Source organism: Scophthalmus maximus, chromosome 2 (assembly GCF_022379125.1).
Source record: "Scophthalmus maximus strain ysfricsl-2021 chromosome 2, ASM2237912v1, whole genome shotgun sequence".
Classification (NCBI taxonomy): domain Eukaryota; kingdom Metazoa; phylum Chordata; class Actinopteri; order Pleuronectiformes; family Scophthalmidae; genus Scophthalmus; species Scophthalmus maximus.
This window is the reverse complement of record NC_061516.1, coordinates 8,707,524-8,735,261: the sequence shown is the minus strand read 5'-3', so window position 1 is coordinate 8,735,261 and position 27,738 is coordinate 8,707,524. Positions and strand designations below refer to the sequence as shown.

At 40.0% G+C, this 27,738-nt stretch overlaps 1 protein-coding gene across 3 annotated transcripts; it reads left to right on the top strand.

Moving 5' to 3' along the window:
• Positions 1-267: 267 nt before the first annotated feature.
• Positions 268-26,080, top strand: sptbn4a (spectrin, beta, non-erythrocytic 4a). 3 transcript variants are annotated; one of them, XM_035626965.2, is made up of 20 exons: positions 270-1,327; positions 9,685-9,948; positions 11,655-11,888; positions 12,960-13,049; positions 13,139-13,417; positions 13,517-13,647; positions 13,790-13,994; positions 14,742-14,987; positions 15,127-15,261; positions 15,529-15,770; positions 16,199-16,337; positions 16,446-16,530; positions 16,855-17,066; positions 17,247-18,634; positions 18,798-18,858; positions 18,944-19,212; positions 20,246-20,263; positions 20,995-21,165; positions 21,387-21,429; positions 23,076-26,080. In XM_035626965.2, the coding sequence occupies exons 1-20, from the start codon at positions 1,205-1,207 to the stop codon at positions 23,373-23,375; spliced, it is 4,635 nt and encodes a 1,544-aa protein (XP_035482858.1). In that variant the 5' UTR covers positions 270-1,204; the 3' UTR covers positions 23,376-26,080. The 3 variants fall into 3 exon arrangements, with proteins under 3 accessions (XP_035482860.1, XP_035482858.1, XP_035482859.1); XM_035626966.2 differs by lacking the exon at positions 20,246-20,263; XM_035626967.2 differs by lacking the exons at positions 16,199-16,337; positions 16,446-16,530; positions 16,855-17,066; ... (5 more) ...; positions 21,387-21,429; positions 23,076-26,080 and having other exon boundaries at positions 268-1,327; positions 15,529-15,774.
• The last annotated feature ends 1,658 nt before the right edge of the window (positions 26,081-27,738 follow it).

The window sequence follows — 27,738 nt, the reverse complement described above, 5'->3', positions numbered from 1 at the left end:
CTCCTTCCCTCTCATTCAGCTGTTTTCAAAACGACAACCCCCCTCCTTTCCCGAATCCTGCTTCGCTCCGAGTGCAGTCATTTCTAGTGCAGAGAAATGTCCCTTGTGACACTGAGGGATGACGCAGGCTCTCTCTTCCTTTCTGTTTCACTATCCCCCTACCCTCACCATCCTTTCCCTCTTTTGACTCGCGCTCCCCTTCTTTTTTTCTCTGATGCTCCCCCTTTTCTCCATTTCCTCTCCCTTTCCCCTCACCCCTTCTCCTCTCGCTGTCTCCCTTTTCTCTACACTCATTCTTCCTCTCTTTCTCTCTCTCTCTCTCTCCTTGCTCTAGCACTGCAGTACTGATTGTGATTGTGCGCACACACACACACACACACACACACAAGCGTGGCTGAGCGGCAAGGACTGCAGCAGCATGCACCAACCGCGGCTGAGCTGTTCAGGGGAACGAGGAAGGGGAACTGAGGAGAATCTATAGTGTGCTATTTTCACACCAGGCTGGGAGTGCATCTTTTCAGTGCTGGGGATGATGTATTTCAAGAGCGGATAGCTTATGTTATCCGGCCTCTTCTGTATCCCATTCACCCTGCTCCTCCCACTCCAATTCTTCCTCCTCCTTCTGTCTACAGCATCGTTAGACAGGACTACAGATTGACCGGGACTGGAACGTGGTGGATGGCCAGGTTTTCCCCTGGATGAAAGATTGGCTGGCTATGCTACATCCATACGTCCACTGATTGCTGGATTCTAATTGACATTAGGAGCTCAAAGATAACCCACAGCCCTCAAGGAATCTTGGATGTGTGTCATTCTTTACCAGTGTTGTCATTGGCGCATTTCCTCTATTTTTCTGTTGCTTTTGCCGCCTATGAAACTGGCTAGCAGGCACTGCAGCATCAGGACCGCAAGACCCATGAAGTAGTAGGGCATGAGGACCCAGGGGCGACCCAACAGAAGGGCTTGAGTGCTTCCATTGCTACCACTGCTGCTGTGGTGCTTATCTCGATTTTTTTTTTTCTTCCAGAAAAGGGTGTCTAGTGGGGGTTGTGGTAGGGTGGTGACAGCACAGGTACCCAGGCCCCTGCAGAGCAGGCAGGACGTCCTGTGGGAGAGGGGGAAAGAAGGGCTGGCGTTGGGCTCCTGATGGTGGCTATTTTTGTCTCCCCTAGCTGAGTGATTGGGACAGCTGGTGGAAGAGAAGATGCTTATGGCCCGAGACACGGCGCGGGATGAGGCTCAAAAGCTGCACAGGAAGTGGCTGAAGCACCAGGCCTTTATGGCGGAACTGGCCCGCAATAAAGAATGGCTGGCCAAGATAGAGCAGGTGAGTGAAGGGGACCATGGCGATAAAGGGAGGGAGAGATGGGGAGGACAGATAGGCAGAGCAGGTGAGTTGGGGGGAATGTACCATGCCAGAGAGAGCACGTGACTGAGAAAAAAATGTTGATGGTGGGTGTGGTGGCGGTGAAATGGAATACGTGAAAGTGGGAGAGATGTCATCACCGAGGTTTCATTTCATCACTTTGCTTGGGGTCATCCTGAATTACATTCTCAAGGTTATATTGTTGTAGGGTCTACTTCACAGGCGGTATGATCCTGTGAACCTGTGGTTCCTTGGTCTTTTTGCACAGAAAAGACCTTTGCAGTAATGAAGGCCTAACGAACAGAGATTGCACATTCCTCTAATTTTCCCTTATTCAAAAGGGTTGTCGGCAAGGAATACGGAGCTGATGTAAAGCCATTCCACAGGACAACATACTCACATTTGCTTTTTTTGCCCTTCAATCCCATCATGCTTTGCTACCTTTATAGAGCAACATCCCATCGACATAGAATGTTCTCCATGCCCTTTGCCTCTGTGAGGCTCAGATGGGCTCTCAAGATGTAAATGATTCTATGAGACTCCAGTTCTCAGCACATTGCATTTGAGTGGTTTAAGTTACAAATATGTTGCTGCTGCTCTTCACAAATATGTGATTTTCAGCTCAGTCACATTTCAAGCTGGAGCTGACGAGACCGTGCAGAGAACATAAGATTGAAGTGCAGTTTGTATGAACAGTATTTTTTTGTAGAATATATCTATAATGAAGAAATGTGCAGTTTATTTGTTTTGTTCAGCACAAATTCAATTCAGTTTTGTTTGTATTGCGCCAAATAAACCTACATTATTTCAAGGCACTTTACAAAGCCAACAGTTTCTACAATGAGCAAGCACAGTGAAGAGGAAAAACTCCCTTTGATGCTTCGATACTTAATCTTTTAAACTATTTAAACAGAAATGCTGACTTAAGGATGCACTCTAAGGTTGCTCTGCTGCATGATAATAATAAATAATAAACTGAGACATGGTTAAACCAAAAGGGCTCTTTTGAATTCGGCCCCCAAGCATCATCAGAACATTTTACTGTGTAAAGTGTGTGCTTTTTTGATTATTTTATAGTTAGTTTTCATACTAACACTAATAGTAATTGAGTGGCTCCTATCAATCCTGTATATAGTAAGCGCCATTGACACACAACAGTCCAAATCTGTAGTATGGTCTTAAGTTGAATTTCTGCATTGGTGACATTTAGCTTTGACCTGACTAAAATGTATTTACATCTCTGATAATGTTCTGACAGGATTTGTTGATATTTCTTTGTTTTCATTATTCTTTTTTATATTGAACACATTAAGAAATTAATAAGACTGTATTGATTTTGTACAACTGTATATTACCTAGTGAAGAAATCTTCATGCAGCCATCCATGTGTGAAATGTATTTTAAGGTTTATTCTGCTGTAGTCTAGACCCTCCCAATGAGCCAGCAGACACCTTGATTTAGTTCAGTCACGATGCAAAAGAGCTAAAAGACGACTTCTGATATGACTGTTGCATACCAATCAATGTTTGCAGATAGATTTGTGCTTTTAGTTGATGACGTTTTATTTATTTTTTCTTAGCTTTAGCGGTTTTTTCCTAATTCCCAGGTTTAGTGACTGAATCTTTGCAGCCACATTATTATGTTTGTTTTCAAGTCAGTTGTCAGGTAAATCGAGGAAACAACTGAGATGTTATTTTCACAATGTCAAATGCTCCCGAGGTTAAATGAATGGGAAAAACAGTAATCAAATGTACTGTACTGCAGCAACAGAGCTCCAATGGAACAGTAAAAGATTTAATATTTAAAAAAAGATACAGGTTGCATGTCCATTACGGTACTTGATGTGACATTGATGTTTCACTCATTTAAAATTCATCAATAATTACAATTTATTTTGGTTTGTGGTTTAGGTTCAAATACAGTTTACAGACACTGGTTGAGGGGCATAGTATAAAGAAATATATTAACTCATTACCATTTCTATTTTAGGTTGATTTTTATTTTTAAAGCAAAATTCCATACATTCTCTTGTTCCAGTTTTTCACATGCAGGATTCGTTTCTTATCTTCTTTTGGACTGTTTGTCAACCAGAAAGGCAATATGAAGCTGCACCTTGGATTGCGATGGATATTTATCACTAATATCTGATTTTTGTTGAGTCAGCTATTTATCAAGAAAATAATCATCAGATTAATCAATAATGAAAATTGCAGTGTCGTTGTGTGTTAGGTAAATCTTTTGGATTTCAGATGTGCAATCCAAACACTAACTTCTGAACATGTTACATCCCAAATCCTCTTGATTGATCCAGTAGGTTTGTGCATGTCAGTTCATGAATGTTATGTATCTTTTTTTCAAGTTTTGATGTTGAAGTAGAAATGGAAAAGTAGTCATATCAGAAAAAAATATGGTTGACTATTCAAAAAGACAATCAGATGGTAGAGTAAAAAGTGGTGGACTGGCCATCTGAAAACTTCTGATCATATTTTTTCATCACTTTTTCTGTAACAACGGTGAAATTAAATAATTTTACCTGGACAGATAATCGTTCAAGGGGAGTTGGACACAAGTAGTGAATAGCAACATGTTTAACAGTAGTTGAGTACAAATGGTGCACGTGAGTTTTAGCGTTATAAACTGTATATACACTGCATATACATTTTATTTAAAATCTTTCCACCATCATGTAAATTTCTCTATTGAAATTGATTTTCATATTGATTGCATTGGCCTCTGTAGGTGCTGCACTAACTTGAATATTGTTTTGTTACCTGTCCATGATGTTCAGTTGTGAGATAGATGGTAAGATCTGACTGGACAGTCACTGAAATCATTAGTTCTTTACTTTCATGTATTTTGCCTTTGTTGGACAGTTATTGGATAGTTTACAGCAGAGATACAGACAAGGAGAATGGGCAAAGGAGGAGGGTGTAATATGCAGCAAAGGTCCAGAAATTTGTAAACCTTTCATGCTAAATACCAGAGAAATTAGCTGATGGGACTGACACTGAGTGCAGAAGATGGCTGCTCCATTGTGGATGTCTCCCATGTGCTGTGTGGCATGATTTCCTAAAGCTCCTGTGTTTGTAGCTTCATGCAGACAGTTCCAGAGACACTCATGTATTCAAAGCCCTGCTAGCATTACTTAATCTGCCCCCACAGTTCCTCTCCCGTTACCTGAGAGACAGAGAGAAGAGATGATGCTGCATCCTGCCATGATTGGAGAACTCTGCGTCCTTTTGGAAGGGTTCTCGACCTCGCCCCATTACCTCTCATCTCTCACAGTACTTACTCAGCACATGAAACCAGCCGCTCCAGACCATTCTGTGTATGTGGACAATCTGTGGGTGTCTCTCTGTTACAGCGAGAGGACTCACAGCTGACCTTGTAATAGGGCTCACCATGGGCTCAAGGGTCAGTGCATTGTAAACACATAGCTGAAGCACATAGATCAGTGACAAAGTAACAGACCAAACTAACAAACATTAGTCATCAGCCATTAGTTGTTCACTTCTGACATATGAGTTACTGGACCTAATATATTTTCCAGTGATCTGGGATCAACTTGAATGTGTCTTTTTCAATTTCGGTTCAGTTGCTGGCCATTTCACATTGAATCATCTTTCACTCTTTTTCTCTGTCTTCTCCTGTGTATGTGATTGTTAAGACTTTTGTAAAGGAAATCAATTGTAAGGACTAGGGCTTCACTTCAGAACATACATTGTTGTATGTATGGCTGACATTGTTATATATATTTAGAAGTGTCAGTAAATTCCATGATCAAACAAAAGACCAAAACAAATAACATGCTCGTCCATCGCTGAATTGCATGTAGCAGCTTCACTGTCAGGCTCCTGGTATTGTTCATGCTGGCTCTCTGTTACACTGTCTTGACTAACTCGGTCTCCTGAACCGAACAGAGCCATCATTCATGTTATCAGTACTAGTAACTATTTCTGACTGACAATGCAATATCTGCTGTGAAGAGGGCCTGCACTTTCTGACATACATGCACTGTCTGTAAGCCCATCTTTAACATAGAGTGCTGATGCAGTACAGTGCACTGGTGAGTATATAGCAGGACGATGTATATTGTGTCTTCTTGTGATTCATTTAATGAAATGACGTCACCCACTCCAGTGGTTTGGATCTTTTTATCATAAATTGTTTCTATATTTTTCCAACACAATGTATTTTCGAATTGCATATGAAAATCAGAATGTGGCAAACAAAAAACCCAAACCTCTTCACCCAAATTTTTTCTCTTTTTGCATCCCTCTAAATAGTGTATATTTTAAAAGTTTGTCATCAACAGTGGCATTGTATACTGAATAATTAATGCCATGTTATCTTGTAAAATAAGCCACTACATTAACATTCAAATATGACCCGATGATTAACTAATCATAGATTCACAACATAAAGGAAGATTTCTTTGTGTGTGTGAATATAATTTACATGTGTTTTTAATGGTGGATAACTGGAGGTGAAACTACAATAAATCACACATCTAGCCCCTCTGCTTTTTATCTCTTTCTTTTTAACAACAACATTATTGTTGCTTTGAGTCAGTCTTACAACATATAGTTTCCTTAACTGTCTTCATCTATTCTCTGATTGAAGAAATGTTTACATTTTATATTTTATTCCAACACTCAACAACAAGGATTATAACACAGAGCAAGGTGCGGCTTAAGAAGGCTGTTTGTTTCCTACTATAATAAACATATAATTCCCAAGTAGTTTCAATGTTTTGACCTATGCATTATTCAGTTAGCTTAACAGTTATTACATTGTCATATCCTGCAATTTATTTGCTACCAACACATTAGGAAGCAGTTATGAAACATGATCGCTAAAGGTTCATGTTTGTTCTCTGAACATTTAATTTACCCATGATCAAGAATATTAGTACCACATGACTCACGTCATGACTCATGTCACATTGTTACATTTTAAATCTGTTTGTATCAAAAACACATGTTGTAGTATGAGAGTAGCTGCATGATGGAAACTTTGGATTAGATTAGCATAATAGGTTTTCATTTACAAAAACATTTATACATTTTGTAATGTTGTCATCCAACTTTGACAATATTAGTATCTTGGCATTTTTTCCTAAAATATTACTATATCTAAACCTTTTGACTAACTCTTCACTGTCCATGTGGCATCTGAGATTTGGAGTAACATAACATAACAGTGTCTCTAAAACAGCAGTGCAATAGGAATCTCAGTAACTTGCATCATAACAAACCAGGTCGATGAAGTGAATAAAGTGAAATAATCTGTTTTTCTTTATTCCAAAGACTTGTTAGCTATTATAGCTTGTGAAAAGGTATTTAACACATAAAGGACTGTTGTTGGCTAGATGTGTTGTACCTGTAAAATCTCGTCCTTGGCAGGATTTGTTCAAACACCACAGCTAACAATATATTGCAATGCACTTGAAAAAAGCGACAGAGCACTGCTGCAGCTTCAGGTAACCATCATCTTAGGACACTCTCGAGTGTGTAAATAAAATAAGATAGGATTTGATAAATTACTTTGATACCTGGCATTTCTTCACAGTACTTTTACTGAACATTATATTGTCTTGATGCTTTTGCCTAAAATATTAAGAATGAATTAAACTGGTTTAGCTATACAGTACAGTACATATCATACAATAATTGTCAGTGGTTTAGTTTGCCTAGATATATTATTTGTACTGCTGGTACACGACAACATTGTCACTCTTCAGACATTGCTTTTGTACTTTATTTTACTTATTTTAATAGCTTAATAGCTATTGTTTGTTGGTTTTTTATTTGTGTTCAATTCAATGCCCTGATCGTTTTCTTTTGAAATTTTTTCTTCACTTGCATTTCTGTATTTTCTGTCTTGTAACCTCCTTGGTTATAACATTTTACTCCAGATTAATAACAGGCCTTACTCCAATTTCAAATAACCAGTACCGTTGCAAGAGCCTATTTCATAATTATAATATCATACATTATGAAATAGATTATATTTCAGGAATCTGAGTTTGGGCCATAAAAATACATTTTAAAAGAATGACTGACAACATCATGTTACAAAATCAAAAGAGTTGTTTGAATGATGAAATCTGATGACAACTGTACGTCTAGAATAAAGAACATGTCACCAGCATTGCGTCATCGCATGCCATCCATGCTTCACTGGTCAGCAATTTTTTTTTTTTCAAAATGAAAGCACTGGCCAAAACCTTTTCAGCCACTATCCATGAGTTGAAATGTTTATGAAATTGTCTCATACAGCTCATGGGTGTGGTATACAGTACAGCTAATAGTTGTTCATACCAAGAGAGATAAATCCAGAAATTGCAAATTGCAAAAATGCAATAATAAGCAATGCAATGTATGTATGCAATGTTAGTGTTTCCTGTTGGGCTGGGCTGTAACAGACAAAATTACATTAAATATCATTTTGTGATATTTACAGCATTTTGACTCTTTGATTTGACAGATTTGAAGTTGTACATCGCCTCAAGTTTGAGGTGTTTTCAGTTTTTTGTTGATTTAACATTGTTTGAAACGTTAAATTATACAAAAGTTTACCAATGTTATGGAAGGTGTGAATACCTTTTTTTTCTGTTAATGCCACCCACTGTTTCAGTATGCTGTATCAACTTTACAAGAAATTAAGCCTGCAGAATTTGGCTAAAATTCAGTGTTGCCATGATAGCACTATTCATATGTGGTAGCCATTAAAATATCACACTATGTCAGTCGTGCCTGCCTGGAAAATTCACTCCACAGATGCCCTTTGGATCCAACTGTGCCCAGGCTGTAGCACGGCCCAGCACACCCGCAACCTCCTCCCTGTTCCACAGACCTTTGATTCTTTCTCCTTTTGCATCCCCTCTTCCTATGCTCTGCCTTTCTCCTCTCCTCTCACCACCCCCTCTCTGATTCCTTCTCCCTCTGCTTCACTCTGTGTCAGTAAAGCCAAGAGAGAGAGAGAGAGACCTGCTTTCTGCTGGCTCTGCATTATGAGACAGAGAGCGAGGCTGAGGAAAGAGAGAGAGGGATGTGAGAGTGAGCACTAGCAGCAGTTAAGCAGTGAGCTTGTGCCAAGAGGAGGAATGCAGCACTGCATTATGAAAGCCATAGGATACAGACCCAGCTCTCTGTGAAAGATAAAGGAGAGAAGCAGGATTTAAAGAGATAAAATCCCTCATCTGCATTGTAGTTATTACAATACAAGCTAAGTAAATAATGAATACATCACTCACTATCATCCAGCATATATCAGGAAAAAAATAGAGCATAAATGCTTGTTTCTTAAAACGTGAAATAAACAATGCAACATCGTCGTGGCTTTAAAGCCTTTAAGACCAACACTATAAATGAGCTTTTCTGAGCCAGATACAAAAATATCCAAAACAGCTCATATTCCCCTCTGGCCTAGGTATGGCAAGAGACTGGTAATAATCAATTTCAGTCAAGAGCTTCATTGAGACAAAAGAGCTACGATCTCTCTGCATCTCCTCACCCAGATCACTACGGAAACAAAGCCCAACATTTTGTGGAGGGGAGAGAAGTCAGGAGAGCACAGGCAAAAAAACAGAGCAAGGGTTTATTAGACTTACAATATATGATTTTTAGGTCAGTCCAAGCCCAACTTTGCTCTATACACCTGCTGTTCTGCAGGCGGGCGGCTCTGAGCCCTGGCATGGAACTGTGTTGTCCAGTGCTATTTTTGCGAACAGAACTGTATGTAGCCACTCGCTTTCTTAACACAATATAATGTTATTGTCACAGTCCTGATCTGAAATAATGGAATACATAAAATATATCAACATCAGATCCAGAGGTTCTCAGTTTAATAGTGTGATGTGTTGAGGTTTCAGTTTGGAGATTTGAAATATGGTTGTTTAGTCCATATCTCTTTCTATGAATCATAAAAAATAGTTGATAAAAGGTTACCAGTTATCTAAAAACATGCGTCATGGACTGGACATGAAAAAGGGTTTAGAATAATTAAAACTCATTTTAGAAATAAAATCACTTCTAATTTGTGCTTAACATATAAAGCGGTGGCTGATTCTACGCTGCAGTTGTGCAGTTGACAGTTTTCTCCTCCTGAGTGGGGCAACATTCAATTCAGCCCATAAGAACCATCCCTTGAAGAAAGAGCTGACATTTAAGAAATTAAGCAAAAGAAATCACTCAACCATAGGTTTAACATGAGAAAAATACAGTGTGACTTGCAGTAAAGTCTGAGCCCTGTTATTCAGTCGTAACAGTAGTTTAACAACTGGGTAATTAACTGTTGTGACTTCCTATCTCCAGGAGGGTCAGGAGCTGATCCAGGAGAAGCCGGAGCTGCGTTCAGTCGTTCAGCAGAAAATGGTGGAGATCAGAGAGTGCTGGTCTGACCTGGAAAGCACCACCAAGGCCAAGGCCCGCCAGCTCTTTGAAAACAACAAGCCCGAGCCGGCGATGAAGAGCTACTCTGACCTTGACAACCAGCTCTCCCACCTGGAGCAGCAGCCCCCCCAGCTGGAACAGGCACACCACCTGCCCACCTTCAACGAGCAGCTCCAGAAGTTCCAGGCAAGTCTCAAGGCTCTCCAGGGCTGCTCTGAGAAGGTTCCGTCATACGTTCAGCACTTTAGTTGAAGGTGCACTCTAGGAGGGGCAGTACTCATTTTGCAAAATGGCTCAATGCGGAGCAACGAATATCTGCAATGATGTTATTAATAATAATAATAATAATAATAATGGGTTTGGATCCTGCAGCTCTGGGGTCAGAGATACACTAGCAGAGAGAGAGAAAACAGAGTTAGTGACATGTAATGTAAATACAGAGCGAGAGAGACGCTCATGATATAAGTTCCCCCAGCAGTCTAGGCCTATAGCAGCATAACAAAGAAAAGGTTTAACACCTGAGCAGCTCTAACTATAAGCTTTATCAAAGAGAAAGGTTTTAAGTTTAACTTTAAATGTGTTTAAATGTGCCTCCCTGATACAAACTGGGAACTGGTTCCAGAGGAGGGGAGCCTGGTGGCTGAAGGCTATGCCATCCATTCTACTTTTACAGACTCTGGGAATAACAGAGAGAAGTGATCTATTGGGATAATATGCAACTATGAGCTCTGTAAGATATGATTGAGCTGGACTTTTACGGACTATGTAGGTTGGGAGCAGGATTTTGAATTCTATTCTGAATTTTGCAGGAAGCCAATGCAGAGAAGCTAACACTGGAAAAATATGATCACACTTTCTAATTCCTAAAGTCTTTAAGACAGTCCGGAAGTATGTCTACCTGATTAATTTCCACTGACTTTATAGATAAATACAGCTGGGTATCATCTGCGTAGCAATGGAATTTTATGTGGTGTTTTCTTATAATATTGCCTAAAGGAAGCATATATAAAGTGAAAAGTATCGGTCCCAGCAGAGAACCTCGTGGAACTCCATGACTTACTTTTTTATTAATGGAAGATTTGTTGTTAACGTTAACAAACTGAAATCTATCAGATAAGTAAGACTTAAACCATTCTGGTGCTGTTCCTTTAATCCCCATGTGTTCTAGTCTTTATAATAGAATCTTGTGATAAATGGTATCAAATGCAGCAATGAGATCTAATAGGTCAAGAATAGAAACATGTCCACTTTCTGAGGCCATGAGAAGGTCGTTGGTAACCTTCAGCAGTGCTGTTGCTGTACTATGATGTTTTCTAAATCCTGACTGAAAATCACATAACTGGTTAGCAACAGATTTTTTAAGGATTTTAGAGATAAAAGGGGTTTGATATGGGTCTATAGTTAGCTAAGATATCTGTGTCCAGAGTCGTTTTTTGAGCAGAGGTATAACTACTACTGCCTTATAGGTCTTTGGTACCTTGCCTGTTAATAGAGATAAATTGATCTGATCTAATATGGAACTATTGATTAAAGGAAATTTAACCAGCAACATAACATCATTTCTCCCTCCACATTACTTTTGTCCATGAGAAGTTTGTCTAACTGAAACTCTATAATCAGCCCTGTTGTAGATCATGCTTTTGACAGACTGAATAGTTCAGATCATTGTAGCTTATGTAATTTTCTCCACCTCTTACATGTGTCCACACAGGCCTCGTTGTGGCATGTTCTTCAACACAAGGTTCAGTGGCATTAAAAAATGCACCATATGCTTTTTTTCCCCTTGAAGTGAGGCAGCCCATTACATAATCCTGAAATGTTCTGATAGGAAAAAGCTGATGTGCTGTGTTTGTACATGCCTGTAACATGACCTTCCTCTTCCCTCCGTTCAGGCTATGGAGTCTCAGATAGGGGACTTTTACAAGGATGTGGGAGAGCTTGGAAGCTTGCAGGGGGTCTGCCTACCCCAGCGAGGGCTGATGGCAGGTGACAAGGAAGGCGGCGAGCAGTCAGGCATGGTGGAGACGCGCATCGTCCGCCTCATTGAACCACTGAAGGAGAGACGCCGCATCCTGCTGGCTTCCAAAGAGATGCACCAAGTTGCCCAGGACCTGGAGGATGAATTAGTGAGTGGCACAGCTCTACCAAATACACAGATCATTTTGCACACCAGTTAGAGTTACTAGCACAGATCCTCCTTAGTGAACATATCAGACTGCACAATGCCACAGCACCTACAGTTTGAGACTCAATCCACTCCAAATCCCAAATGCACTCTCATTTGATTTTTATTTAATTTTTATTCTATTTTGCACAACAGCTACATTGCACATTATTGTATATAGTATTTGTTATTGTTTATAGAGTTTGTTATTGTTATGGCATTGTATTTCTATTTTATCTTAGATTCTGTTTCTATTCTACTTTATTTTATTATTACATTGTCCGCTGTGCTGTTACACTTATGTATGCTTTTTAGATTTTTAATTTTCCCTACGGGGGATCAATAAAGGTACATCTTATCCTATCACATCTTACTACATTAACCCTCCTATTGTTTTGAGTTCCAATTTGACCCATTTTAAAATGTTGATACCTGCATAAGTTTTTCTGATCAAAACAAGGATTCATTACATCCTCAACTGCCTACAGAATAAAACTCCTCTTGATCATCTTATGAGTAGTAATTAGTGAGGTTGTCATTATGTTATGCAGAGAAATACATAGTAAATCTTGGCAAACCATCATTAATAAGAACAAATGTTAAAACTTAAGAATACTTATTACCTTAAATCGTATTATAGTATTGTGTGATCATATACAAATGTTCTGCTTCATGCCAAGAAAATGTATCGACCTGAATTCAGAAGTAAATCCCAGGTGCATATTTTAACCCACAACGCAATAAACACATTTATTTTTACTTATAACATTTTAGAAAATAGATTATTTGTGAATAATTTGCTTAATCATTAGCCTCACATGGCCTCTTTTCCAGTATTCGTTAGTGATTTCAAACACGGGTTCAATTTAATCCCTGAACATTGAGGGTGTAAACCCTTTTCAGAAACAGTGTAATGGTTAAGTTTTACGGTATTTTGGTCCATGTATTTCCGGAATCAGAATTTAGAAGAATGAATCCTAACAAATGCCGTCTGAAAATGAAATGTTATGGCCTGACTTTGGTTACTTGATAGCTGTGGATTCAGGAGAGGCTTCCCCTGGCTTCCTGTAAGGATTATGGGAATAACCTCCAGAGTGTACAGCAACATGTAAAAAAGAACCAGGTAAGTGACAAAAAGGATGTTTTGTAATGGTCAGCTCAAATGTGACCTAACCTCTAAGTCTGAGAACTTACCTCTGATTGGTCCTTCAGACACTCCAGAGGGAGCTGACAGGGCGGCGTGCTCGTGTTGAGGAAGTTCTCGACCGGGCAGGGATCATCGCTTCACTGAGGACTCCCGAGGTGGAGTTTGTACGTGAAGGGGCGGGACATGTGCGACAGCTTTGGGAGGTTTTGCAGCTGGAGACAGAGAGGAGGTCTGTGATGCTGGACGCTGTGCTGCAGGCTCAGCAGTACTACAGTGAGGCAGCTAAAGTGGAATCCTGGCTGTCGGGTCAGAAGCTCCATCTAGTCAGTGAAGAAAAAGGCACGGTATGGACAGCCCTGTGTAATTAAATTAGGTATTTGATGGCATAGCTCTTCAGTGAACATATGACACCAACATCCTGCCTTTTTTGTCATATTTTTCAGGATGAACCGAGCACCCTGCAGCTGCTAAAGGACCACCTGGCTCTGGAGCAAACGGTGGAAACATATGCAGAGACAGTAGGCATGTTATCCCAGCAATGCCAGCATCTACTGGAACTGGGACACCCAGAAAGGTGTGGCAAGACCCTTCCTCACTTGTGTGCTCACAAAGCAACACACAAGGAATGTTTGATTGCCACATTTGCTATGTGTAAATTGATACGAGGATATCATTGTAAATAATTCTCCTGTCGGTTGCTGTAACATTTTCAACAGTGAGCAGATCACCAAGCAGCAGTCCCACATAGATCGGCTGTATGTGTCTCTGAAGGACATGGTGGAGCACAGGAAGACCAAGCTGGAGCAGCAGTACTGGCTCTATCAGCTCAACAAGGAAGTGGAGGAGTTAGAGAAGTGGATCACTGAGCGAGAGTCGGTGGCCAGTTCCACCGAGCTGGGCCAAGACCTCGAGGATGTCACGGTCAGTCCATCAACACGGTTTCAGCAGCTACACCACTCTAACAACAGGAGAGACATTATACTTTTAAACGTACGAGCACAACACTACAAAACATGATCATTTAAGTGTAATAATATGATATTTTTTCATACAAAAACCACCAAATATTTTCTAAAGAGTTTCTTTCTGTCACATAATTAAAGGACTCTTTTATTTAAAGTGGTTGTTGTACAAAAAGGTAAAATATCTGTTTTTTCAGTAATGCTTGTCTAAATAAATCAACATGTAGAGATTAATCTTAACATTAGAGACTTAACTTCACTGTAAGAGTGTAATAATAAATACAATCAAGCTCAAAAATCTCCACAGAAATCAGTTTTTTTGTGTAAAGACCAGGCAATGTTTTGTTTCTGATTTGTGTATGCCACTATTTAAAGATACAATATTTAAAAAATGTTGTGTTTTTTTTGTTATCTTCTGATCAAATCTCAAGATAATAATATGTAACTAGCGTACAGTTTTGTAGTGTGTGTTTTGACCAGATTGGAACATCCTCGATGATGGTGGACCATGGTTGATTTCCAGGTCATGGGCTTGAGGACAAAAAAATATATGTAATTCGCAGAATGGATAACATCCATTGCCTCAAAAAGATTTTTAATATGAGTCTCACACAGTTGGTATTTATCGTAGGGCTGATGCACAGAATTAATTAGGTCATGTTATTGTGTCCAGTCCCTGTAGTGTTGTGTAGTCTATGTGTTTCAGGTGCTTCAGGAGAGGTTCACTAAGTTTGCCTCCGAAACCAACAACATTGGCCAGCAACGCATGGAGCAGGTGAACAAAATGGTGAACGAAATGATCGACTGTGGTCATTCAGATGCAGCCACCATCGCTGAGTGGAAGGACAGCCTGAACGAGTCATGGGCTGACCTCCTGGAGCTGATGGAGACCCGCAGACAGATGCTGGCAGCTTCGCACCAGCTCCACAAGTTCTTCACTGACTGCAAAGAGGTACAATCAAAACAACTATCCATCTCCGACTTTGGTATGCTGCGCGCTTCATCACTGTTTTAAAGGTAGACTGTCTGGCCGTGACATGTGCCTTCTATTTTTAAAGTGCTCATGATGACGGTACTGTCCTGTGTTGCAGGTCTTGGCTCAGATCGCAGGGAAGATGAAGCAGCTGCCAGAAGTGAGGGCATGCCAGGCCAACATCACCAATCCAGCCACCCTGCAGAGACTTATGCACTCCTTTGAGCATGCCCTTCAACTGCTAGTTGCACAGGCAAGTGAATTGACTTTTTTCCGAACATGTGAGTTACACAGTGTACTTGTACTTATTTTTTGGAGGAATAAAAATGTATATGTGACCCTAACCCAGCCCTTAGGCTATATAGCTATTTTTAATGATATACTTTTTTTATGTATGTATTTGAAATACAGGAACCCAAAGTAAATCAGTTCCATTCAATTTACAATATTCTTCCACATTGACTGTTCTTACATGGAATGTGTTGAAGCCACTAACTCTCTGTTCCCTATTTTGGTGCAGGTGAGGCAGCTGCAGGAGAACGCTGCCCAGCTGAGGACCATCTATGCTGGGGAGAAGGCTGAGGCCATCATGGTCAAAGAGCAGGAAGTGATGGAGGCGTGGAAAGAGCTGCTGAGCTCTTGTGAGGCCAGTCGTGTCCAGGTTACGTCAGTAACTGACAAGGTGCAGTTCTTCTCAGTGGTTCGTGAAAACCTGATGTGGATGGAGGGCATCATGGGCCAGATAGGATGGGATGAGCCCAGGTAAGACATTTGCCATGTTCTTGCTCAGCCGTTCACTGTTAATTCCTCTGAGTTGAGAGGTTATATACAGTCTTGTGCAGTCCCTGTGGACATAATTTCATTACCAAGCTCTGTCAAATTAGGTTGCTGTGCTACATTTACCTAATTTCAAATTACATATGTTATTCAATTTTTCTCACTTTAACTGTGCAAGAAGTTTACAACACGTCAACCATTTGTTTTGTATATTAAATGTCTGAAAAAGGTTATCTTCTGCTGTACATATTAATACATTTGAGGTTTCAAATTATGAAAATTACTTGGCAGAATGTAAACTGGTATACTTGTGAAACGTACAGATAACATTTAACTCTCTGCAGGTGCAAGGGTTCTCTAAAAGTATTTATTGCTTAATCTAATTTGGATTATCTATACTAATCTACCCTCAGGGATTTGACCGCACTGGAGGTGATGATAAAACAACACCAAGAGTTGAAGGCCAAAATAGACGGCCGCAGCAAGACCATACTACAGTGTGCAGATCTGGGCAAGATCCTGATAGCTGCAGGCAACCCCGCATCCGAAGAGGTCAGGCAAACAAACTTTATAACACATATGAATGACTGTCACCCATAAATACAATTAATAAAGCAGTATTTTGATTTTGTAATGACTGCAATTTGTGTGTCACCACAGATAAAAGAGAAGTTGGACAGCCTTCTTTCTAAGCAGAAGGATCTTGTTGAAAAATGGGACAAACACCAGGAGAAGATACAGCGCAGTGAGTAAATTATTAGATGTTTACGTCAGAGCAGAAGCAGTTGATAACGCAACAGTGTTAAATGTTGAATGGACTCAAACTCCCCTTTATACTATTATGTGCAGTTAATATGTCATGAATGATGCATGAATCTTACTGTTCTTCTTTGTGCCAACATTACATACTCATTTTAAACATGGAACTCAACGATATGATAAACATTTAAGATGTGATCTTACGCATAAAGCATCACCATGATATACACACAATGTGTACACACAATTGGAGCATGCATTAAAATGTGGTGTAATGATAACTGTGTTGATGGTCTGCTGTTACCTCCAGAGCAGGAACAGTTCCAGTTTGCCCAGGAGACCGTAAGGGCAGAAGCCTGGCTGAAAGCCAAGGAGCCGCTGATCACCTCCAAGGGGCCAGAGGGAGGAGAAGCCCAGGCCCAAACAGATGAGGCTGAGCAGCTCATCCTTCGCCACGAGGCTTTCCGCAAGGCTGCTGTAACCTGGAAGGAACGCTTCAGCTCCCTCCGCCAGCTTTCTGCAGTAAGCTTGACAGTAATTAAATGTTTAATAAATGTGTCAGAAAAATAAGTGACCCTGACATGTTGTGTTTGCTTGTGGGCATATGCATTGTTATGGAGTTACATAGGTCTCATGACATTTACTGCATGTGGTGTCACTCATTTATGTAATGCTACAATTCATTTAAATGCTCTATTTTAGGCTGAGAAGAAAAAAGAGGAGGAGAAAAAAACAACCCCACTGTCCAGTCGAAGGATGTTCCCATTATCTTGTCTGACTCCAAACGTTGCCTCAACCAGTGCTACCTCACCTTTCTTGAGGCACACGGTACAGGCAAATATAGAACACAAACCCTTACAGACCTGTCTGGATCTCGGTGCCACCCCTGCAACCCAGAGATTGTCTTCAGCACTAGCCAGCTACAACCCAGTTATAAATGGATCAGGCTACCACGGACTGGAACAGCACTGCAGTGGAAAGTTGGTGAGCTCCTCGTACCTTGGGATGAACCACCAGGCAGCCGGGGGTGGAAGTGACTCCGGTTTCTCAGCGTTGACCTCCCAGAGTGGTGGAGCAGACACTTCTACTTACCTTGGGATAAACCATCAAACCGTTGGCAGTGCAGAAAGTTCTGGATACTTTGGACTAACTGCTGGTTGTGTAGGTAGTATGCAAAACCATCTTAGCAGTGGCAGGTTAGGGAGTTCGGGTAACCTAGCTCAGCAGCCAAGCAGTGTAGGTCTGGGAAGCCCTGGCTTTCTTTCTCAACAGAATATGGGCAGTTCTGGATATTTGACCCAAACACAAAATATGGGAAGTCCTGGATACTTAGGACAGAAGTCTAATTTAGGGGGTTCTGGGTATTTACCACAACAGCCTAATATGGGGAGTTCTGGGTATTTGGCACAACAGCCTAATATGGGGAGTTCTGGGTATTTGGCACAACAGCCTAACATGGGAAGTTCTGGGTATTTGGCACAACAGCCTAATATGGGGAGTTCTGGATACCTTGCGCAGAATTATCCGAGTAGTGGGGGATTAGGTAGCTCAGGTTTACTGGCACAAAATCATTACAGCAGTGGAAGTCTGGGCAGTTCTGGTTACCTAGCTCAGAGTGGTGGCATCATGGACCCTAAAATGGCATATGCATGGCAGCACCTAAAAGCTGACTTCATGCAGCCCAGGATCAACCACATTCACAAGGCCGTAAACCCCCTCTTAGAAGCCAGCAGAGTGCAGCGGGAACAGTTTGGTGACATCCCAATGGCAGACATGATGGGGCCAGAGTCTGGGCTGGAGCTCCTCCATGGCCGTCTGCAGAGGGATCCTCGTGGTAGCCGCTCTGACCCTCAGATGGACCATCTGAGGCGAGAAAGGGAGTACAAGCTGGGTAGACAGACCTCCAGCGAACAAGAGATCCAGGCCAGGCTGAACGAGCTGCCAATGATTGTGCGTCAGGAGCGCTACCGGAGACGCCTGGAGAGGCAGTCATCCAGTGAACAGGAGGGAAATGGCAAACAGAGAATCCAGAGACAGGACTCGAGTGACCTCGAGGGCTCCATTAAAGAAGGCTCTGAGAAACGCTCAGGGTAAGTGAATGAGTCATGCTGGTGACAGGGAAATTCAAATGATCAGAATTTGGCTTCACAGTAAATGCCTGGTCAGCACTTTCTAGTTTGATCCTTATGATTTTAAAGGTTGCATAGTGATTGTGTTTGCTGTTTGGGTCACTCATCTCTGTTGTTACTGCAGGGAGAAGAGATCTACCATGGCAGAGATTGTAGAACAGGTCCAGGAGAGAGAGGCAGCAAATGTGAGTTTGTTTAAATACATTTTTTTGTATGTTAATTTTTCTTTGTGTCTTTGCATCACATTCATGTTTTTCTCTGCTTTCTCAGGCACGAGGAGAGCCCTATCGGCCTCCTAGCAGCCTCTCAGCACCAGTGACTCGTTTTGACGGACGTCCACGTGCACGAGACCGTCCAAAACCAAGGAGAAGGCCCCGTCCAAAAGAGCCTGAGGAGACGCGACGTTCTCGCTCAGCCCCAGCAACTGGAGCTCCAACGACACCCCAGCCACCTTCACACACTGCCCATAATGAAGGCTCCCTTTACCGCAAAAAGGCCACCAGCTCTGACCTAGAAGCTCAGCAGAGGAGCCCCAACAGGTACAGCCATCACTGACAAATTATACAACAGACAACGCTCATAACTGACTGTTAGCTTAACCCCTCCTCTGAACACAGATTGTCCAATTGTAGCTTGGTGAAATGTTATGCACAGAACTCTAACAAGATTTGGAGGGAGGTGTCTTTTTGTTTTGCAAGCTTTTCCAAAACCAAAAACGTAAAAGCCGAAAGACAGAGTAGATATAGAGTAAACTGTTTATCTCCCTCAATGTAAGATGCAAACTAACTAGTTAACTAACTACCAATTGCCTCTTTGGGGACAAATAAGGTTCTACCACTACTACTATTACCAAAGCCAAGGAGCACATCATGAACTACATGCAGTTGTTTGTTTGTCATTTATTATTTCCTCACTGGGTGGAAGTCGACCCTGGAAGCTAACCTTTGCAGTTCTTTCCGGTTCTTGATTGGATTAGAAATGAATCACATTATTATAAAGGTAGTATTTTTCAAATGGTAAATGGATTGTATTTATATAGCGCTTTTCTAGTCATATAGACCACTCAAAGCGCTTTACAGGATGGTCACATTCACCCATTCACACACATTCACACAGCGCTGCTATTTACCACGCATTTTTCTGTCACATTCATACTCATTCATGCACTGTCGGAAGAGACGTCAGAGGCAAGTTAGGGTTAAGTGTCTTGCCCAACACAACGGCATGTGTACTGGCGAGAGTTGGGATTGAACCGCCAACCTTTGGGTTGGTGGACAAACGGCTCTACATCCTGAGCCACAGCCGCCTTACATTATTTATTCAAAACCCAATTAACCCTTTCTCTTTGTGTTAAAACTGAAAACATTATTTGAGAAAATGTGCACAATTAAAAACTAAGCATCCAAACAGTGCTATGTAAGAAAAAAATAACAGTCTGGTCTCCAAAAGTCCTGATCATACTTACATATTACCAAATGCTTACTTAATAATACATAATACTAGGATTGTCTGGCTCTACACTGTACTATAGTAACATTGCTTTTCTTTATTTCCCTGTCTGCTACTGTTGAGGGTTGAACCGGACCGAAGGTGAAAGCAAAACAACCTCTTAATTGTAAAACATTTGTGGGGTCAATGTTGGGAAAATGTTGCATAGCCAGACCACAGTCTTCACTGGAGCAGATGAGTCAAACTAGAGATTTTTTTAAAAGAAGATACCATGTTTTGCTTGTTTTCAAAATCTGTGGTGTTCTTATTAATTTCAGAAACACTCAGATACTGTAATGAAATGTCATATACTTTAAATAACAGCTGGAAAACTTTTGACCTGTAGTGTATATAGCCATCACGTGTACACTGTATACTTATGACCCCTTTGACTAGATTATTGTTTTCAGCTGGAGACATTGAAAATATTGCCACAGTCAAAGACGTTACCTTACACAGTCTTACTTCAAACCTAAATTCATTTAGAGTTGTAAATCTTCAATAGTTATCTTTATAAACTGCACTTGCACTGTGTTTGGAGAGTTGACAGGTATTACAGCACAAAGTAATAGGGCAGGGCTCAACTACTGGTCAGTTGGATTAGAAATGAATGAATTGATGAATCTGGTTTGCTGCTGTACCTTAGCAATGACTTTGTTTATAAATTTTTCGCTTAAGACATCTGCAATTTTTCGTGAGATGTCCATCTTTAAACTTTAAACAAAGGAAGCAAATTTGGTGAAAAGTTAAATCCAAATGGCCCAACTTATCTCCAGAAATGTATTCAGTCTCAATCTGTTAGGATCTAATAATGTGTCCTTTTGATTTTACAGTAAGTCCTGGGTGAATGTTTATTGTGTGCTGAAAGAGGGAAAGCTGACCTTCTACAAGGATGCCAGGAACCACAACACAACGTACAATGGAGAGCCTCCCGTCAACCTTAGTAACTGCTCATTTGATTCTTCAATGGGATACAAGAAAAAGAAAAATGTTTTCATTCTTCAGTAAGAACAATTTCCTTGTTTCAAATTTTAAAGACAGAAATTGTGAAGTGTAATATTACTTTACTTGAAGAAGTTACATCCTATAGCTGGTTTCTCCATGAAAAATCAAAACATAGAAGAGTTCCAGTGTTAAGTTCTATGTCAGAGTATCCATTAGACATGTGGTGTTAAAAGACTGTTCATGAGGAACTTACAACCCCTGTTGGTTTTCTTTGCAACAGAGTAAACGACGGAAACAACTTTGTATTCCATGCAAAAGACGAGGTAAGGACATTTACTACACAAGACATGTGTAGGAGAAACAGACATTAGGAAATAATCCACCTTCCTCATTTTAAACCTGTGGACACTTATCCATACACCGACAGCTGAATGATTTACCACAAAACCAAATGTGGATTAATCGACAGCTGAAAATAGACCCTTGGAAATCGAATTCGTCCTGTTTGAGTACAATTTACTTAAAACTATGACAATGACAATATCAAGCTGTTCAAGAGGATAATTGAAACTCTCTTTAACTGGAAAAAAAGCCCCAGCTGTTTTGAAAGGTGTATATCTTCACTAAGAACCTATGAACTTGGAGATGAGAGCCACATGCAGGGTATGGAAGACATAAAGGACTTTTTTTCATTTGGTCTTTTTGTCATATTTCCTGAAAATGAGAAAAAAAAGTACATTGTAGAATATTCTTAAGCGTATCCTTCCTGATTAAAAGATTAATATATTTAGAATGTACAAAAAAGTCCAGATAAGCTGATCAACATTCACAAATTACTGAAATTAAAAAATGAACAGAAAACACATTTTTTTCAGTTTTCACATGTTTAGATCCTCACCGTATGCAAATGAATGTCAGACATTGCATCACTTTGGTTTTTTTTCATTTCCTTTTTTTTTTATTTCTGTATGGGGTTATTAAAATAACACTGGATGTGAGTAGAATCTATATTATACAGTCCATAGTTTCAGATATCAGAACAACTATATGAAGAACATTTACTCTTTACATTGTTTAGGTGTTAAACTTAGACTTATTCAAGCCTTTCATTCACCTCCAAAAAAATTACCCAGTCAAACTTATTTTAAAGCTGCACCAAGTAACTCCACATATGAGGGTTAGGGTTTGGCAGTGGTAGATAACTGTGATGTAGTGATGTCCAGTAGTTGATTTGATTAACTTTTATTTGAGGATAATTGTGAGATACTTGTACTTTACATTTCATGGAAAAATATTTTATTTTACTGTGTATATATATATATATATATATATAACATGTATATGACAGATATAAGTTACTTTTAAGATAAAAATGTTTACAAAAAGATAAGATAAACTTTAGAAAACAACACACTGAGGTCGAAACAGTCTTTTACCAACCATTTTAGCTTGAGACATCTCACAAAAAAGATACAAGTGCAAACAAAATAAATAGATTTCAGTATTTTATTCTTTTTATCTTTCTTCTCCCTTACAATCTCAGATTTATTTTGTGGTTCTGTTGAGGACCCCAACCCGAGGTTACAAACAACTGGATTAAACTGCCTGACTGTATCTAAAGTGGAAAACCAGCTCCACCTTGACCAGTTACAAAAGTTTTTGATGTAAACAAATGACTGATGTAATATAGGAAAGATAAGACACTCTATCCAGGTCAGATTCAAGTCAGTTGTTGTGTCTGTGAACTGGGAACATTTCCCATCACTTAGAACTGATGCCTGAAATCAGTTTGTTCAAATAGGAGTTTACAGAGTTACAGTTCCTGTTCTGTTCCAGGCTCAGATATTGTATTTGATTCCAAAAACAAGATGCTGTAAATCCCAAAACACACCATAAAACACATGAGAGAGAATGATAGTAGATAAGAATGAGACTCATTATGTTAACTGTCTCTTGCTGGTCTCTGTAGGAGGATCTGAAGGCTTGGATTTCAAACATCGCTACCTGTATAGCTGAGCATGAGGACATGGCCAAGTGGGACAAGCCTGGCACCTCGTCCATGGACCCTGACCGCTCGGAGAGGAAGGAGAGGTCAGAGGGCGACGCAGACGCCAGGTCAGAGAGGTCTGAGCTCGCCGAAGGCGAAGAGAGGTCTGAGAAGGAGAGGTCAGAGAAAGGGGATGGCTCTGAGAAGTTAGACACATCTGAAATCGCAGACAAGATGGAGGGCGGGGCTGGGGGCTCCAGCACGTCTGGAAAGAGCAAATGAGGAGCCCCTTTTGTGTTTTAATGTTACTCACTGACAAAAGGTGTAGGAGGCGGTGGGTGGGAGGGATGGATGGAGAGCATGTGCAGATAGGTTTGCAGATCCTCAGTCACAGAGCCGGAGCACACTGAGGCCACGGTCCTTGGACTGACTACTGTAACTGTGACAGACTCATCTTTTAGCCCCTCCCCTTCACCCAGGCAATACATCAGTACTTGCATTGGGCGTCTGCTGGTAGACAGGAGGTTGACCCAGACAGACAGACAGACAGACTGACTCCAACAGTGGTCCCAGGAATTAGTCACTGTCATGTCCCATTGTTGATCGTTTAATCTCTTGGATTCACAGCATCCTTCTGTATGTATCTTTGACTGATAATGTAATACTCTGTCTATCTAGACAAACCCAAAAAGTGGTGAATGAAATGTTCCATGATATTTAAAAAAAAAAAAGAGGAAATGTTTTTTTGAAGCAATATACTTTTTTATTTCTTCTCTTTGTTAGAGATAGAAAAGGGGAAAAGGAAACAAGAAATAGTTGCAACTCTATGATTTGTCACTTCCACGTAAACTTATGCGAGGCAGTTGTGCACCTTAGACACCTGACACATCTGTATACTAATCATAATGACATTTAATCCCATCACATGGCTAGCTTTCAATCATGTTAATGTAATGGAATGCTGTGTTACCCACCTGACTTCATCGGTGTCAACGAATACACATTTCTACGCTTTCATTTCAGTTATTTTTATTGTTATCACCATTATTAGTCCACAATGATCCATGTCAAGAAAAGAGCTTTCCATCAGATTCCAATCCATTCACCACAGGTGTGTGGTTCAAAGTGGCAATGATCAAAGTAACACTTGTATACATGACAAAAATCAGAACATTGCATGAAATAATCTGTTCCAGAGGTAAGTCTGACAAAGTAGGGTTGTCTTCTATCAACAGTACGCATGAGAACGAGGGCGGGGGTGTACTGTACCAGAGTACTGACTACTCTTCGATCTGTAACATAAATTAAGAAGCCAAATGGCCCCTCTGCTGTTTGAACTGTATCACTGAAATTTATTTTTCCTCAGAATGTACTTATTTCAGCTGTGAAGTGTCCAGTCGCCACAAAGTCGGTGGTGCCCAAAATTGTAAAACCCTGAGGCAGTTTGCTGAGAGTTAAACCTCTCTGTACCCTGTTTTTCATTTGAAGTTCAGACCGATTGGAATCTCTCCACCAAAGGCAAGTTAAGTGTAAAACTGTCATGATTGAAGTCATGAGTTGTATATATCTATCTTTGTATGCATACCAATAAATCCTGTGCTCTAATAAAACAATACTCTGAACGAAATGGGTAAAATTAAAACATTTGTATTAATCCACAAATTTAAAAAAAAAAAACAATCATCACTCAGATATATTAATGTTTATTACATTTAAATGAAAAATATGCAAATTAGGAGTCACTATTAACTATCATAGTGTATATAAATACACCAGTATCTAGTTGTATTAAACACCTTTTACCAGGGAAGAGCAGGGACATACAGTAGGTATGCTTGTTGTATTTTTATACGCTTATATTTATTCATATCAGATTCAGGAGTTGCCCTGCAGCCCCAGTAAGAACTTGTAATAATAGCTGATTGAGTAGTCAGTGTGTCTGTGAGAGGTGTGCTAAATTTATGTATTACCAACAAGAAATAGTCAACTAGACTGGGCAGTTCACTTACGCTCCTCTGGATAATTGAATTCATTGGTGATTTATCTGAAGTACAGTGTGCTGTGATCACAGAGATAGACAGGCATTAGTCCACTTATTTTTCGTCATTTATGTCACTCATTTTTACATAAATGAGGACAGTTAAGCTTCCCCTTTAAATCAGTGAAATGTGGTCATTTTGACTTATAAAATATGGAGGAAATACATATGTAGTATCATGAAACCTAGGCACATTCGGATTGGCTGTCAGAGTGTTTTCCTGTATTTCCATCATGTCAAACTGAAATGTTAAAAAAATAGTATGTTAAAAAAGAAAAAAAACAGTCTTCCTTTCTATTAAAACACCAAAAGCATATATCCGATGCAGCAATGTTTGAATTCACTGACGTGAATATTATTTGGCAGTGTTGCTGTATCTGTCTGCATTACTGCTGGCCTTCAGATACGGTAGGTTGAAGGAGAGCAGATGCTGTTAAAATGTGAATGTTATTTTTTAAATTTGTGAGCCATTGTTTGTCTTTACATACGTGCCATGCTGTGCAGTTTGCTGAGAGAGTCCTTCAGAGGAGAGACCATTTGGTTATTTGAACAACTAACATTTCATCTGGCTCCACAGCCATCTGACAACGAGCCTTGTCAGTGCAATACATATTTTTATCACTGAATTAGGAACTACAGTATTTTCACGTGGCTGTCCTTGTTCTGAGTCATTGCTCATGGCAGATATATCCCGCATCACCATGGGCATTTTAAATGTTTGCTTCCCATCACTTTTATGAAAAACAAAGGATTTTTTTCTTCCCCCTATCTTCTACCAGTAACAGGGTAAAAATTAAATAGGCAGCATAAACTGTGACTGGAGAAAAAATATATTGTGCAAACTCTGTTTTCTTCATTGATGGTCTTACAACTGTGTATGCCTTTGTTACCTTACATGAAAACGTTGCTGCTATGACATTAAATAAACCTCCAACCTTGCTGATGCAAACTTTACGTGGAATTGATGTGGACGCACATGCTGGTCTCACACACACACACACACACACACACAACGTCAACAGTTTGTTCAGCACATTATTAAGCAGTGGGGATCTCCTCTAACTTGCTCATTCTTGAAACTGACAGTCAACTTTGACTGCATATGGCTCAGTGTCCATGAATTTCAGCTGAAAAGACACGACTCTGTCTTCATAAGGCAGCAGCAACACTGGTTGACACTGACTGAACATGATCATCTCCATTCAGTCTATACTTAAAGCCTTGGTCCTTCCTCATTATGGAGCAAATTCTGAGGTCATGCAAAGGACATAAAGTATGTTGCTACGTTTGTATGTGTGTGTGTGTGTGTGTGTGTGTTTGTGCGTCGGGCGTGCATGCGTGCGTCATCTTAAAGTGCCAAATGGACGTAGAGATGAACAAGTCTTGATATCGATACTCCACTGCAGGACTGAATTATTGGAAGAAATCAACTGAAGGGCTTGGATTTCCAAACTCTGTCCTTGGCAACAGGTTATCGAAATGCTTCAGATTCATCCCGCTTGCTTCTGTACATCGATTCACTGTATGGCTTTCTTAAAGCAACCAATGGACATGCTGAATCTCATCCAGGTTAGGTACTTGCAGTTTTAAATGTGGATGGACATGTGAATAGACTAATTAATGTGAGTAAAAAAAAAAAAAGTTACAAATGCGACTTTTGTTATGCACTAAAGTACAGCCCCATGCACAGTGTGAAACAGTAGTGGTGATGCAGGGTCTATTCTATGATTAAATAAAATAAAATAATAACATACATACATGTATACAGTATTGAACAAATTCTGCACAACTTGATGTATGTTTTAAGAATGTACATTTTCAATATGATTTGTTTATTGAAGTGAATAACATCTGCCAATATCTGTCTGTGGAAATATGAATTACGGTATTGTCTCATAAAATCTCTTCATCCCTTAATTTTGCTGTTGTCTTTTTTCCCCTCTGTAGGTTTACAGTACAAGGTTGATGGCCGCATTGTAGTGTTACTATGAGAGTTCATATGAGTAGAATATCCCGTGAGTAATCTTGAAATGTGATTTTAGTGTTTGATTGATCACAATTTGCAATATATCTAAGACATTGTCAAGCAGCCTTTAGATAAGGCTATGTGTTGGGGCATTTTTAGTAATACTGTGTAGATTATTGCCCAAAGGGCTGCTACAGCTACACCCATGCCATGAAATATTTATAAAAAGTACTGATGCAGTCATCTGCAGCTCTCCGTTATGAGATTTGATGAGTGCCTGTTTAAACATTGTAGAAAATAAGACCAAATCTGCATCCATTTGAGAATTTTGATTAAAGAAGAAAATGTTCCTATTTACAGACAAATTAAAGATATTTTTATGTAAGGTAAAAGCAGTGAATCATTTCCAAAGCATGTGCGAGTTTGTTATGCTGCAGAGAAACGTTCAGGATCCGAGTGCCTATCATATCTCTCTGTAATGACCTTAAATACGTTTTTCCCAAAAAATGTTATTGTATGTTTGTCATAAATTAAATGAATTCCTCTGTTTTATTGCAGTTTAATTTCACTGGAGAACAGGCCCCCTGCCATGAAGTGTAAATGACTCAATGACAATGAGCTCACTGAGACAAAGCAGATTC

Excerpts from the sequence above, each read along its gene's own strand:
- sptbn4a (XM_035626965.2), top strand. The coding sequence starts at position 1,205 with ATGCTTATGGCCCGAGACACGGCGCGGGATGAGGCTCAAAAGCTGCAC. Across the intron at positions 13,418-13,516 it reads TCAGTGAAGAAAAAGGCACG|GATGAACCGAGCACCCTGCA; the intron begins GTATGGACAGCC and ends CATATTTTTCAG. Across the intron at positions 18,635-18,797 it reads GGCTCTGAGAAACGCTCAGG|GGAGAAGAGATCTACCATGG; the intron begins GTAAGTGAATGA and ends TTGTTACTGCAG.